The 13,450-nt window shown below is 42.3% G+C and overlaps 1 protein-coding gene across 2 annotated transcripts in view; it reads right to left on the bottom strand.

Moving 5' to 3' along the window:
• NKAIN3 (sodium/potassium transporting ATPase interacting 3) overlaps positions 1–13,450 on the bottom strand; it is a 2,356,170-nt gene that overhangs the window by 1,525,978 nt on the left and 816,742 nt on the right. For both annotated transcript variants that reach the window (XM_069220246.1, XM_069220245.1), the window contains exon 2: positions 2,003–2,140. In XM_069220246.1, the coding sequence (XP_069076347.1) occupies positions 2,003–2,140 (138 nt within the window). The remainder of the gene's footprint in view (positions 1–2,002; positions 2,141–13,450) is intronic.

The following is a 13,450-nucleotide window of genomic DNA, read 5'->3' as shown; positions in this document are numbered from 1 at the left end:
CTGGTGTGCAGTACAGCAGCATAGAGTAAAACAGCAAATAGTAGAGAGGCATATAGTAGAGAGGAATACAGTAGATTTGGTGTAGAGTGCCATACTGTGGCATTGCTAAGAGTGGCAAAGAGTGGAGTGGCATAGAGTGGAGTTGTATAGAGTAGCATGGAGTACAATAATGTTGAGTGGAATAGAGTAGAATGGTATAAAGTAAAGGAGTGTAGATTGGTGTGGAGTATACTAGAGCGGCATGGAGTAGAGTGCTGTGGAGTGGCAGAAATTGGAGTGATGTAGAATAAAGTGGTGTAGAGTAGTGTGGCGTAAAATAGAGTGGGTTGGCTTAGAGTGACACAGAGTTGAATAGAGTCACCCAGTGTGAAGCAGCATAGAGTAGAGTGGTGTAGAGAAGAGCTGAATGGAGTGGCATAGAGTAGAGTGGTGTAGAGTGCCCTAGAGTGGCAATGAGTGGCGTGGCATAAATGTCAATGGTGGAGATAGAATGGAGTGGCATAGAGTGCAGTGGCATGAAGTGGAGTAGAGTGGTGTGGTGTAGAGCATAGTGGATTAGTAGTGCAAAGTAGAGTGGCATTGAGTGGAGTGGCAGCTAGTCGAGTGGTATAAAGTAGAGTGGCAAAGAGTGGAGTGGGGTAGAGTAGAGTGGGTAGAGTACAGTAGAGTGGCACAGATTGGAGCAGAGCAGATAGGAGTGAAGTCGAGTGGCATAGGATGGAGTAACATGGTGTGCAGTGGCATATAGTGGGGTGGAGTGGAGTGGTATAGAGTCAAGTAGCATAGAGTACAGGGGCATAGAAAAGTGTAGTTGTGAGTGTAAGCAACTATAGCATTGATAGACACAGCAGACACAGTGAAAGCAACAGCCATATGCCAGTACTAAAAGTAGGAATGCACATCCAGGAATAAAACTGAAATGCTTATAAAAATTCTGCATTGCAAAAAAGATGAGGAAGAACAAAGTATTTGATCTATACTCCAAGGAGGAGCTAACACAAGAAGGAATCACATATACGGGTGCTATCGAAAGATTGCAAATAGGAGTGACAATAAATACAACCAGTATTCTGTGGGTGGGTTGTAAGCCCACTGTGTCGTAAACAATACATCTCGCAGAACAGTGCATGTGCTGTGCAGGTGAGACATAACAACTGGGTGCAGTGCCAGAGTGTGTGCCATTCAGTTACACCTGGATTCCCCCATTGGGCTGCAGTCTAAGGGGCGTTTGCAGAGCAGGATGGGCTGCCATGACCCAGACAAGCTCCCATGGCTCCATTCTAGTCACAGCCCTCTGAAGTGTGGAAGTGTTTTGAACATTTTGTTCCAGGGCTGATTTTGGTTTGCCGTTCACCAGGACAAGGTGACTTTTCTGTGAAGCGTACTGCACTGGTGGATTTTCATTTAGAGACGTCACTTAAAGATGGGGGAAATGGATGCTTGTGACAAATATTAGCAACCTCATATAAAGGCGTGATGGCCAACTCAAGGTGGCTTACATGTGCCTGACTGGCAGAAGTTTTATTTCTTATGCAAAAGGATTCAAGGCCTTCACATTTCTGGAAACAAAGGCCTGCATGGTGCCTACACTGAAAAGAGCCCAAATGGGTCCAGACATTCACCGACGCCAGATAACCATCATAAAATTCTCTCTATGGATGGGCATAGTTGTGACAGAACTGCACCGACCTTGCCATTTCTGTAACCTGCTGGAAAGCTGCAGCACTGGTGAGCACAGGGCGGTGAATTTGCAAAGGACTTGTCTCATTATTTAGACCAAGTTGGCACAGATGAAAGGGCTGCAGTCTTTACCTAAGTGGTGAAGAAATATCAGGACTCACTGCTCCCAACAGCTCTCTGATGAGTGCTAGGGGCACCCTGCCACTCTGCAATACCCCGGTGCATTCCAGATGGTCAAACAAGGCAGTAAGTGGTTGTAACAACCAAGAAACAACACAAATGCACACAACATATACAACATAAAAGTGCATGATCGACTTACCACCGTAATGTAACGTGGCCTGTACTGAATGGTTCCAAACAATCCCAGTATGACAATGATTATATGAAGAAAATTTCCAAGTATGGGAGCCCATTGATATCCAAGGAAATCAAAGATTTGCCGCTCTAGTGCTGCCAGCTGTAAGAAAAGAGAAGAAATACATGTCACAACGTTGATAAGGTAAAACACGTTTTGATTATGGATAAGCTGGAAACTAAACTAATCTCTTGGGTACTATATTGTGAATTGATGCAGATAGTCCAGACAATTTACAAAGTAAAAAACAATAACAAATGACTTGTGTGTCTATTCAATTGTATTAGCTTCGAATGAATCATTCCTTTGATAAATCAAGACAGACAGTGAATATCTCAAAAGCCAGAGTACGCTACACAATTTCCATCACATGATATGTTCTCCATAAAATACATTAGCACTCAATATGAATGTTAGGAGGTGGTCAGCCAATCAGAATGTTTCCTTTGCTGGCTGGCTACATTTAACATTACTGGAAAGAGAGCATTCGGTGGCTGGCCAGCTCCCAATGTTTCGAACGCACAGGTGTGCCAGCCAATGAAAGCTCAAGCCAGGCTGGAGCCTGAAGTCTGGCTCTGGCTAATTTTTAGGAACTGCTGCAACCTCGAGTTCATAGTGAGCCATGTTTCTTATGGCTTCTGCCTGCCACTTTCGCTCTACCCTAGATGTGGTGTTGTCTTTGGAACATGAGAATCAGGTTTGAGTCTTGGCATCGGCTGAGCATCCTGTGATTCTGGACAAATTACTAAATCTCCTTGTGCTCTTAAAATGAATGTGACCTTGTATATGTAACTGGTGCTCATGTAAAGCACTTCAATACCTTTAGTAGAGTTGGTGCTATATGAAAACTGAAGAACAATGCACAGAGGTAAAAACAAAGTATTACCATAAAAACAAGAGACAAGTATTTATTTAACTGCTTTACAAAGTGAAGCCAGAAAAGGTGGCTAAATCACAGATTTGCCACTTAAATCATGTGTACTTGGGCAAATAATGTATTTCACCAAAAGTCCTTTTTCTTCACAATTGCATATGAAATCACTCACAAATATGTGAGTTCAGAATACCAGCTGTAGTAAAACCTACTGTGTTTGATTTTCTAATTTATAATGTTGCTCCAGAATGATCTGGGCCACATACAGGAGTCTTAGTTCATTAATAACTCTGTCGCCAGTATGGGGACCGTGAAGGAATGTTTGTAAGTTCATGATAAAAAAAAAACGTTGAATAAGCACTTCTTAGTACAGTGCTGTATTGTGTTGTTTTAAAGTCAATACTTCAAAAATGTTAAAGAAATGCGCTTTTTTGACCATATATATTTTAAGTGATGCTTGTTGTAGGATTTACACAGCAAACCTTTTCAGGGCTCAGCTCGTGCACTTGCTCTATGAGCCAAGCCAGGCACTTAGCTCGGCTCTGGGTCGGCTGTTCCTGTTAATTTGTTGTCTTCCAACTCTTACTCAATGTGGCCAAATAGGACGAGCTGCTGGAGTACGATTAGGCTAGCACCTGAATTTTTGGGTGATAAAAACAGCTCAATCCTCTCAGGGCCACTCCCTCTGCCTCTTGTAATCTGAGCAGCCTGTATGCAGATTGCTGCCTGGCTTCCTTTCCTTGCTTCTGGAGAAGGGAAGCTCAATCGGCCACAGGAAAGCTGATCAATGTCTGGAAAAGCCAATTGGTCTCACCTATACGAGATCTATTGGCTTTGTCAATGTTTTTTAGCCATGGCTGAAAGTTAACAAAAAAAGCACTATGACTCGGCCAGCGTGGACCACGATTTAGTGCTTTTATTTTCTGCCATGTTGAACAGCGGCTGCGCTGCTATGCAAAATGGCTAAAGAACATTAACAAAGCCACTAGATCTCTTACAGGTGGGCCCACTGGCTTTGCCAGTGCTTGTTAAAACTGCAGGTGCTCAGCACTGGCTGGACCCTGCAAACTTAAAGCCCTCATGGGCTGCCGGCAGCGATGGAGCAACATCCTTTGCAGAAAGATGAGCACTGGGACTGCAGTCTCTGCTTATGTTTTTAACCAGGTTTATGTGTTTTTAACCGGCAAAACTTGATGGGATGAAATCGAGAGCTTCTTATGAATAAATATTAAATATTAAAAAATAAACTTGTAAATATTAAAAAATACATTTGATTTCTGCAAATCAACTCTTTCACCCTTTTTATCACGTTGTTTGCGGGTCTGAAGTTCTGTAAAGTTGTGAGATTTATTTTGCATCACACAAAGCTCTAAGCCATTAATTTGGACTAAAGCCTTTTTAATACAGGATTTTTTATCTTCCTTTAAGACACCAATCACCACAGGTATGGCTATTGGAGTTTCAATTGATAAATTACTTTCATAAGGGAGCATTTGAATTCTCGCCTCATGGAGGGCCTGCAGTGAAGCCGAGGGCGGTTCAGAGCCCATTGTTTTTTTTTTTGTTTTTTTTTATTCAATTTTTGCAGGTACATGAACATGGAAATAATAAAAATATAAATCAATCTAATTACTAAGTCATTCATAAGACACAAGGATAGCATATTCTTAAGCAAAAGAGAATTAATATAACATATGTGGAATCAACATGTGAGACTGCATTACCATTCCTGCATTAAAGAATTCTAGAGCCTTTTATTATAAAAATGTCTGTATGGCACCAATACGTTGTGCATATAATTGTTCCTTGGAACGTACGATTTTCATTTTGCTCTCCCAAGCTGCATAGGATGGTGGTAGTGGTGACTTCCATGCCTGAAGAATTAATGATTTGGCAATCAGGGAAGCGATAAACAGAATTTGCTTTGAGCGCGTGGGTAAGCCAGCATGGCTGGAGATACTAAACAGCGCTCCAGAGGGATCCGGAGCAGGAACTACCCAAACTTCAGAGCTACTCCACTTAAACATTTTCTCCAGTATTCTGCAAGCTCTGGACGTGTAACACATGGATGCAGCCAGTCCCCCTGATTGCCCCTACAGAGCGAAACTGTCCAGATACTGCCGGAAACACTTCCCCTTTTGGAGCTGGAGTGTAATACAGCATCCATTACTAATAAAATTTGTTATTGAAATATTATTGAAATGTGTCATACTTCAATTTACCAACATTAGTTTACAACACAAAAGGCTGGACTCCCTCTTAATCCTTGCATTCTGTAGTATTTGAGACCCTCTTACACACCTACCCCTCTCCCTCCAGCCACCCACCCCACCCACCCGCAGAGCTTAGTTGGTGAGGCATGGAGGTTTATTTTTATCTAGTGTTCCCTTTAAACGTTTATCCCAACAAAGTTGTGCCTACCTTTTATATTGCATCATTGCATGTTTTTGTGGTGCTTCCACTGTAAATTACCAAATGTAGTGGTCTCCCACTCTGTTTTATAGTGTACAAGTTTTGAGGAGTGTGACCAATGAGGCTGTAATCAAACTAGCAACATGATGTAAACGGGATACCGTACAAATAGCAATTATTTAAAAATTTGCCATGGAGAGTGATTTTACTGCTGGTGGGGTGGGAGAAAGGGCAGGTGGCAACACGGAGGGCAAGAATGTGTTTGGATGGGCAAAAGGACTGAAAAAAGTGCTACGACGTGACCAGCACTGGGCATTTCATAGAGCTTGTTTTGTTCATTTTGGAAGAAGGACAGATTGGTAGGCAACACAGAGGGAGGGTGAGTACTGGGCAGCAGGGCAACACGAGGGTGGGTGGAGGGATGACCTGGGTGCAACGCCAACAACAGATGGTAGGGTGGAGGAAGGGGCTGAGAGAAATCACATGGACAAATGGATGGTTGGAGAGATGGCTGAGTTCTTAAGGCCAAAGAAAAAAGTAGTGTTTAAAAAATGGGCAGCGGAAGGAGACAAGTAACGCAGCCATGCTCCAGGGGACAGACAAACCCACAAGGAGGGAGGGAGCCCATCACAGCTGACCGAGAAGAAGCAAGTAAAGCAGAGCAACAAAGAGCCGAACCAACAGTAAGTAATGGGCTGTCTCCAAGCCCACTGATAACAAAACAAAATGTCTCGAAAAGACAGCACATGCGAAGTCTAGGCGAGACCTAAAATACTTTTGATTGCTTTTCTCTGGCTGATTATTTCACTGTGTGGGTTATTTTTTATTCATCCCTTGAAATTCAATTTTTTTTTATCAGAATTTCAATTAGGATTTCATTTTTATGTTTCCTACCCTCTGCCTATTATACTCACATCACATATTCAGAGCCTGCGTACATTGCATTCCCAGATGTTTTACAGAATGATATAACAATTCCCCCCAATCAATAGCCAATCTTCTTTACTGGAGTTTGGGCTTCGTAATTTGCACACTATTTGCTCACGAAAATAGTTTCATGTGCTTAATAATCCAACTACTACTCGGAAAGCAATGGATGCATCCAACTGTAGAGCGTTTTTTGTGAATAGTTACCATTAGTTTTCCAGAAGCGTGAAAACTAAATTCAGGTTGCTACACGACACAAATAACACAGATTTCCACATGTATTCAAGCCACAAGTGACTCATTCAAACTGGCCCCTCAATGCCTGTTATGTTGGACAAAAAGAAATGTATAACTGTGGTAGGATGTGATAATTAGCAAATAACCTACCAGGATTTTCACCACTCTGTTCTGTGCCATTCATTTTTCTAACAGACCATTGACAAAGGTTGAGTGGGCCTTTGGGTGAGATCTCAACCACTATCCACCTTGTATTCTACAATCTGGGTCAAAGAAGATGAGTAAGAAAACTGCATATTTAGTTTGCGGTGTGGATGTGCAGTTCCAGACCTATATTTTGAATGACTTGTATTAAAAAATATTTCAGACTTTTAAATATATTGTTTGCACACATCATTGAAGTTACAGTTTGCAAAATGTCTTACTGAAAGCACCCTACTGAACAATGTGCTGATCAACGAACAGTAATCTAACCAGGAAACGTGACCCAGTCCATACATGGTAGGTACATACATATGAGCATAGACCAATTTATGACATGTTTAAGTTTATAAATTATTAGATCGGCTAATGTAGCGAGTGAGTATGTCGGGCATCCTGACCCCAGTTTCTGGTGAAAATGCCACTTGTGCAGTACCAGATGGCTTCTACTAGTTCCAACCGTAGGGTTTTTGAGGTTGTGTTTTTTGCAGTGAAAATAAATTATTGATTACATAAAAACACGTGAATCCAAAAAACACCACTCGGTACAGTTAACCAGTTTAAAAGTGCAACTCGAATTTACGGGTATGTTTTCAATAGCAATTTAGCTGGAGTTGGATTACAAATAAGGTGCATTGTCCCATTCTTCTCCGTTGCACACCCTTAACTGGGTGTACCAGGCACAGATTGAGACAGGTCATCCGAATTTTCTGAGCAGCACATTGTTGATGTGTGTACCAGCTGCCAGAAGCTGTTGATCTACCTTTCTCAGAAGTTGGCGATCCGGACTCAGGCTCAAAAGGGGGATCCCCCCCCCCCACTGCCCTACAGTGAGTGGTGGTACCCACCTGCAAGGTGATGCCTGAAGGCTCCTGGGACCCCTGTATACTCCGACCAAGAGCACCATTGAGAAGGCACAATGGTTGGGCATCACCTCTGCCTGGTGCACAGTCAGTGCGCTTCTCAGTGACCTCTTAGCCACTGCACTCAGTAATATGTACCATCCACTCGGATTGCACCAGGGTACACTTAGCACTCTTGCATTATGTATTATGGAAGAGGCCACACAGGTATCTGTGGTCCCTTGTAAAATGGCAAAATGCACCATGGGTGCAAAATGTTGGTACATATGCACACTGCACCCCTGGAGCACTTTCTATAATAGCCCCCGATGCCCACAGCTGCATAAACAGTACCGGATGCAGCAGCCACCATTTATAAGTTGTCAGCTGGGCTATGCTCCCAGTTTGTGTTGCTGTGACCAGTCAGTGTCGACCAGCCAAGCGTCACGATACTCAACCTTGTTCTTATTTTTAGAACATAAACATGGTCAACTATTCGTTCTAACCTATGATGACTACAACATAGTGTTTGTGGATATTCTTAGAATTGAGTGGCTGTAAACAAACTATAAGCCTTATTTATTGTGCTATTAAAATGTAAAATCGTGTCCGCAGAGAACACGTTTAGATACCTCCATCTTTTAGTTATAAGGGAAAGAAAGAACTGGTAATATTAAAAAAAACATCTACAGTACGTTTTCTGCCTTCGTGGCAGGCAGCAGACCCAAGTGGCACAGCAAAGATCAGTTATGTTCAAAGCACGAGAAAGATTTCTAATACAGGGAGTGCAGAATTATTAGGCAAATGAGTATTTTGACCACATCATCCTCTTTATGCATGTTGTCTTACTCCAAGCTGTATAGGCTCGAAAGTCTACTACCAATTAAGCATATTAGGTGATGTGCATCTCTGTAATGAGAAGGGGTGTGGTCTAATGACATCAACACCCTATATCAGGTGTGCATAATTATTAGGCAACTTCCTTTCCTTTGGCAAAATGGGTCAAAAGAAGGACTTGACAGGCTCAGAAAAGTCAAAAATAGTGAGATATCTTGCAGAGGGATGCAGCACTCTTAAAATTGCAAAGCTTCTGAAGCGTGATCATCGAACAATCAAGCGTTTCATTCAAAATAGTCAACAGGGTCGCAAGAAGCGTGTGGAAAAACCAAGGCGCAAAATAACTGCCCATGAACTGAGAAAAGTCAAGCGTGCAGCTGCCACAATGCCACTTGCCACCAGTTTGGCCATATTTCAGAGCTGCAACATCACTGGAGTGCCCAAAAGCACAAGGTGTGCAATACTCAGAGACATGGCAAAGGTAAGAAAGGCTGAAAGACGACCACCACTGAACAAGACACACAAGCTGAAACGTCAAGACTGGGCCAATAAATATCTCAAGACTGATTTTTCTAAGGTTTTATGGACTGATGAAATGAGAGTGAGTCTTGATGGGCCAGATGGATGGGCCCGTGGCTGGATTGGTGAAGGGCAGAGAGCTCCAGTCCGACTCAGACGCCAGCAAGGTGGAGGTGGAGTACTGGTTTGGGCTGGTATCATCAAAGATGAGCTTGTGGGGCCTTTTCGGGTTGAGGATGGAGTCAAGCTCAACTCCCAGTCCTACTGCCAGTTCCTGGAAGACACCTTCTTCAAGCAGTGGTACAGGAAGAAGTCTGCATCCTTCAAGAAAAACATGATTTTCATGCAGGACAATGCTCCATCACACGCGTCCAAGTACTCCACAGCGTGGCTGGCAAGAAAGGGTATAAAAGAAGGAAATCTAATGACATGGCCACCTTGTTCACCTGATCTGAACCCCATTGAGAACCTGTGGTCCATCATCAAATGTGAGATTTACAAGGAGGGAAAACAGTACACCTCTCTGAACAGTGTCTGGGAGGCTGTGGTTGCTGCTGCACGCAATGTTGATGGTGAACAGATCAAAACACTGACAGAATCCATGGATGGCAGGCTTTTGAGTGTCCTTGCAAAGAAAGGTGGCTATATTGGTCACTGATTTGTTTTTGTTTTGTTTTTGAATGTCAGAAATGTATATTTGTGAATGTTGAGATGTTATATTGGTTTCACTGGTAATAATAAATAATTGAAATGGGTATATATTTTTTTTTTGTTAAGTTGCCTAATAATTATGCACAGTAATCGTCACCTGCACACACAGATATCCCCCTAACATAGCTAAAACTAAAAACAAACTAAAAACTACTTCCAAAAATATTCAGCTTTGATATTAATGAGTTTTTTGGGTTCATTGAGAACATGGTTGTTGTTCAATAATAAAATTAATCCTCAAAAATACAACTTGCCTAATAATTCTGCACTCCCTGTAGATCACCTTGAGAACCACATGGTGGGGCAAAGGATTTATGATTGCTGGTGCTCTGTCTTGTTTACCGTGTTCTTGGTGTCACTAATAATGCCTTTAGAGCCAGAACACTGTTTCTAACGCTTTGCTTGCTTTACTTTCATTCTGCTTCAGAATCTTTGCCTCGCGGTTTACTTTTCATTCCAGCCCCTTAAATAAGTAATGTTCTAGCCGAGCAGAGCAATCATCTCGTCCCAGACAGTTTCTTAAGGGCATTTAACTGAAGCGGCTTCAGCCTTTTCTTCCATCTATGCAGCACAGGTTCAATAAAATCCTGTGTCCACAATCGCCAGCATGCTCTGCAGCAGGAAGGCCGCCACTGCAAACAATAACCACAGGTTTCATAAAACGTGGAACCTCTTGTCACGTTTTTTAATGTTTTGTTCAGCTTGAAGCTGTCCTGGTTCAACATTGAACAATGAAGATGTTTTTGTTTTTATTCCAGTGTTAGAGGAAATGTTTCATTAATTTCAGCAGTTACAGTAAAGTACAGCTTTTCAGAATTATGTCTGAGTATTCTGGAAATAGGAATATAAATCCTGATTCGCAAAGGTAAACTTACAATTTAGTGTAAGTTTATGATTTTTTTGGCTATTCATAAACGAATTTTAGTGCACATTAAATATAGGTCTCTTGGAGACTCCGCATTCCTAACGACTCTACAGTGTAAGTTTGTGTGTGTAAATTAGGCCCATAATTTCCGCTATTTGGTGTCGGAAGGGTAATCAAAATAAGCAAAGGGTTAACATGGGTGCTGCACTTTTATTGGGTAGTCCCAGTTAGCAAGAAGGAGGTATGCATTGAAGAGGAACCTGTCAGTTTTAATTTTCTGTCTTTATCATGGGAATAAAAACTCCGCTTTGTCCAGTTCTACTAAATATTGTAATGCTCAGAACATCCTAGAGATGCAATGCATGGCAAAGGCAGAAACCTGAGCAGTATCGTAGGTGTTAAGTTTCAACAGTGGGACAGTAGACCTGTACCCCTGACCTAACATGCCAGTGAACAGTAATGAAAGGTAAATGAACTACAAGTGCATTTTATAGGATACTGTATAATGCACTTGTAATAAGGGAAATAGAAAGAATACATGACACGTTTGTGATGAGGTAACCTGTCCACTGAACTTTAAATCAGATATAAATGAAAGATATAAATGTTTCACTCGCCTCACTACATGTAACTCTATCACTTTCTCCCACACTCCTGCCCTGATGCTGTAACCCTTTGCATCTGTTGGTTGACTGCCCTGTCAGAAACAGAATTATTATTTTGTCCTGGAGAACCCTTACCAACTTAATAAACACAATCGCTTATGATACAACAAAGATGGGACAGCATTTCTTTTCAAACTGATGTAGTAATGGTACAAGTACTGGGAAATGCCACAAAAGCAAGTTTAAAAGTTCAAGGAATATCAACAATGTAAAAGTCAAGAACAAAACAAAACATAATTCTTAAACCAGTTTAAACAAACAAGAAATATCTAGTAAGCAAAAATACATCAAACAATCAAAATTGAATCACCTAGATGAAGGGTAAGGCTGGAACCTGTAGCCAGGCAGGGCTTTACTAGGCTCTATACCTTGACCACCAGGTCTTGCCGAAGCCTTTCTGGTAGCAAAAAGGTCCAAGTGTGATGAACCTAGATATCTTCCCTTTCTAGGTGTCTGATCTTAGGAAAGCCTCAGCACTTTTCATGGTTCCTTTGGGGAGGGCAGAAAAATGATTAATGCAGTTGATTCCCTATGCTGGAAAACACTTTATTTTACTCATATGCCCACAGATTCTCTGGGAAGACTTCTAGGCAGGAGGGAATGAATTAGATTTGGTGTGCAGTCACGGCCTGCACCTTTAACTAGTACTGTGTGGAACAGTACACCATTTTCCAGTAAATGTACAGTTCCCAGCGATCCTGTGCTTGAGCCGGGAAGAGTGCATTAGTGAAAGATGGACCAGCTTTTGTAAGCCACAGGTCTGCCTTTAACTACAGGAGGCGGACCCAGCCTCACTTTCAATGGGAAGGCATGGTTCCCCAGATAAGTTAGGGTAGTTTGTGACTGTACCCAATAGTGGGGGACATCTGAGGGATTCCTGAGGCCCTATGTCACCACTGGGGGAGACATGAAATGTTAACTACATATATGTAGTGCGCAGTCCATGTGCCTTCTGACAAGTTTCTGACTTTTGCACCCACATCTTTAATCAGGGGAGCCCAAGCACAAATGATTCCCTCATTTGCATGGGGGATACAGCCCTTTACAAATGATGGAATGCCAAATACTCCTGTATTGGCACAACTTTTGCACCAGCACACCCATATTATAGAAGGATGAAACATGCATTTGGTGCCCTTTCTGTAATTCCATTGTTAACTATGCACACAAAAGTGGGCATAAGAGCCATGGTGTCACTGGATTGCTTTCTGTAATATGGCATTGGTGTCTTTCCAGCTTTGACTCCTATTAGCCCCAATCCATAGTGGTCACCTGGGCCTCCTTGGTATCCGGTCTCCTTCTAATTTTTGTGTCTCTGGGGCAGCCAACAAGAGGCCAACCACATGACACGTGGAGAGCAGTTCCAGGCCCTGTGTGCGAGTTTGAGGCAGGAGTTCTTGGGTCTTCTTTCTTTCAACTTTCAGGCAGAGACTTTCCTCTTTAGGCCCTACCTTTTAAGGTCCCGAAATGTTCTTAGAAAGTGATGGTGAGGTGCTATACTTAGCCTGTGCACTAGCCACTGACTGAAGCATTCTCTATAGCCAATTTGGCAACCTTCTTAGATAATTCCAAACTTTTTTGCCGCTCATCCTTTATCAGTTTACTTCAACCCTTCCCAGAGTTTGGCATCCCAAATTCCCCTTGCTTCCTCCAGCTGCAGAAGCCTTGTCTCTTCTTCTAGCTAATCCCTTATAAACATATGATTTCCTCTCTTTTGCCAGTGCTAGAACTGCTAGTGCTGCTGGGAGCTCAGCCAGAACCTTAAGGGATGCTTTGGGCATTCATTATTTCAGTTCTTGACAGGCCTATTTGGAATCTCCACTTCAAAGAAAGACTGTTAAAGCTGCTCTACATTCAGAAAGTCAATAAATGTTTCTTATGTGGAACACACATTTGATTGTCCACTCTTATATTACAAGGCCAAGGTACAATAAATTGACTTCTATTCTTAACTAGTACTGATCATGTGGATTATAGATTCATAGACATAGACAAGCAGCATTTTGTTACGGCTTGCTGTGTGTGCACTTTTCCTTAATATCTAGCTGCCCCCGTTTATATATTCAGTTCTTAACTCGGTTGGTGTACAAGCTGCACTGTAGGGGTGACAGCTTACATTGTGGCATGGCAGTGCTTTTGAACCGCAATCCAGCTAGGGCACAAGAGTGCTCTCTGGGGTCATAAACTTTAGTCACATATGTGGGTTGTGTCAGTACAAACAGCAATCCACAAAGGACATTTACCTTCTATGCCACTGGTGTATATGCGACGGTTTTTGGGGCTGAACACACACACTGCAGCACTGAATGGAGTGTCACCTTG

The sequence above is a fragment of the Pleurodeles waltl genome, chromosome 2_2 (genome assembly GCF_031143425.1).
Source record: "Pleurodeles waltl isolate 20211129_DDA chromosome 2_2, aPleWal1.hap1.20221129, whole genome shotgun sequence".
In the NCBI taxonomy this organism is placed as follows: domain Eukaryota; kingdom Metazoa; phylum Chordata; class Amphibia; order Caudata; family Salamandridae; genus Pleurodeles; species Pleurodeles waltl.
The sequence above is the reverse complement of the archived record's forward strand: the minus strand, read 5'-3'. Positions and strand labels throughout refer to the sequence as shown.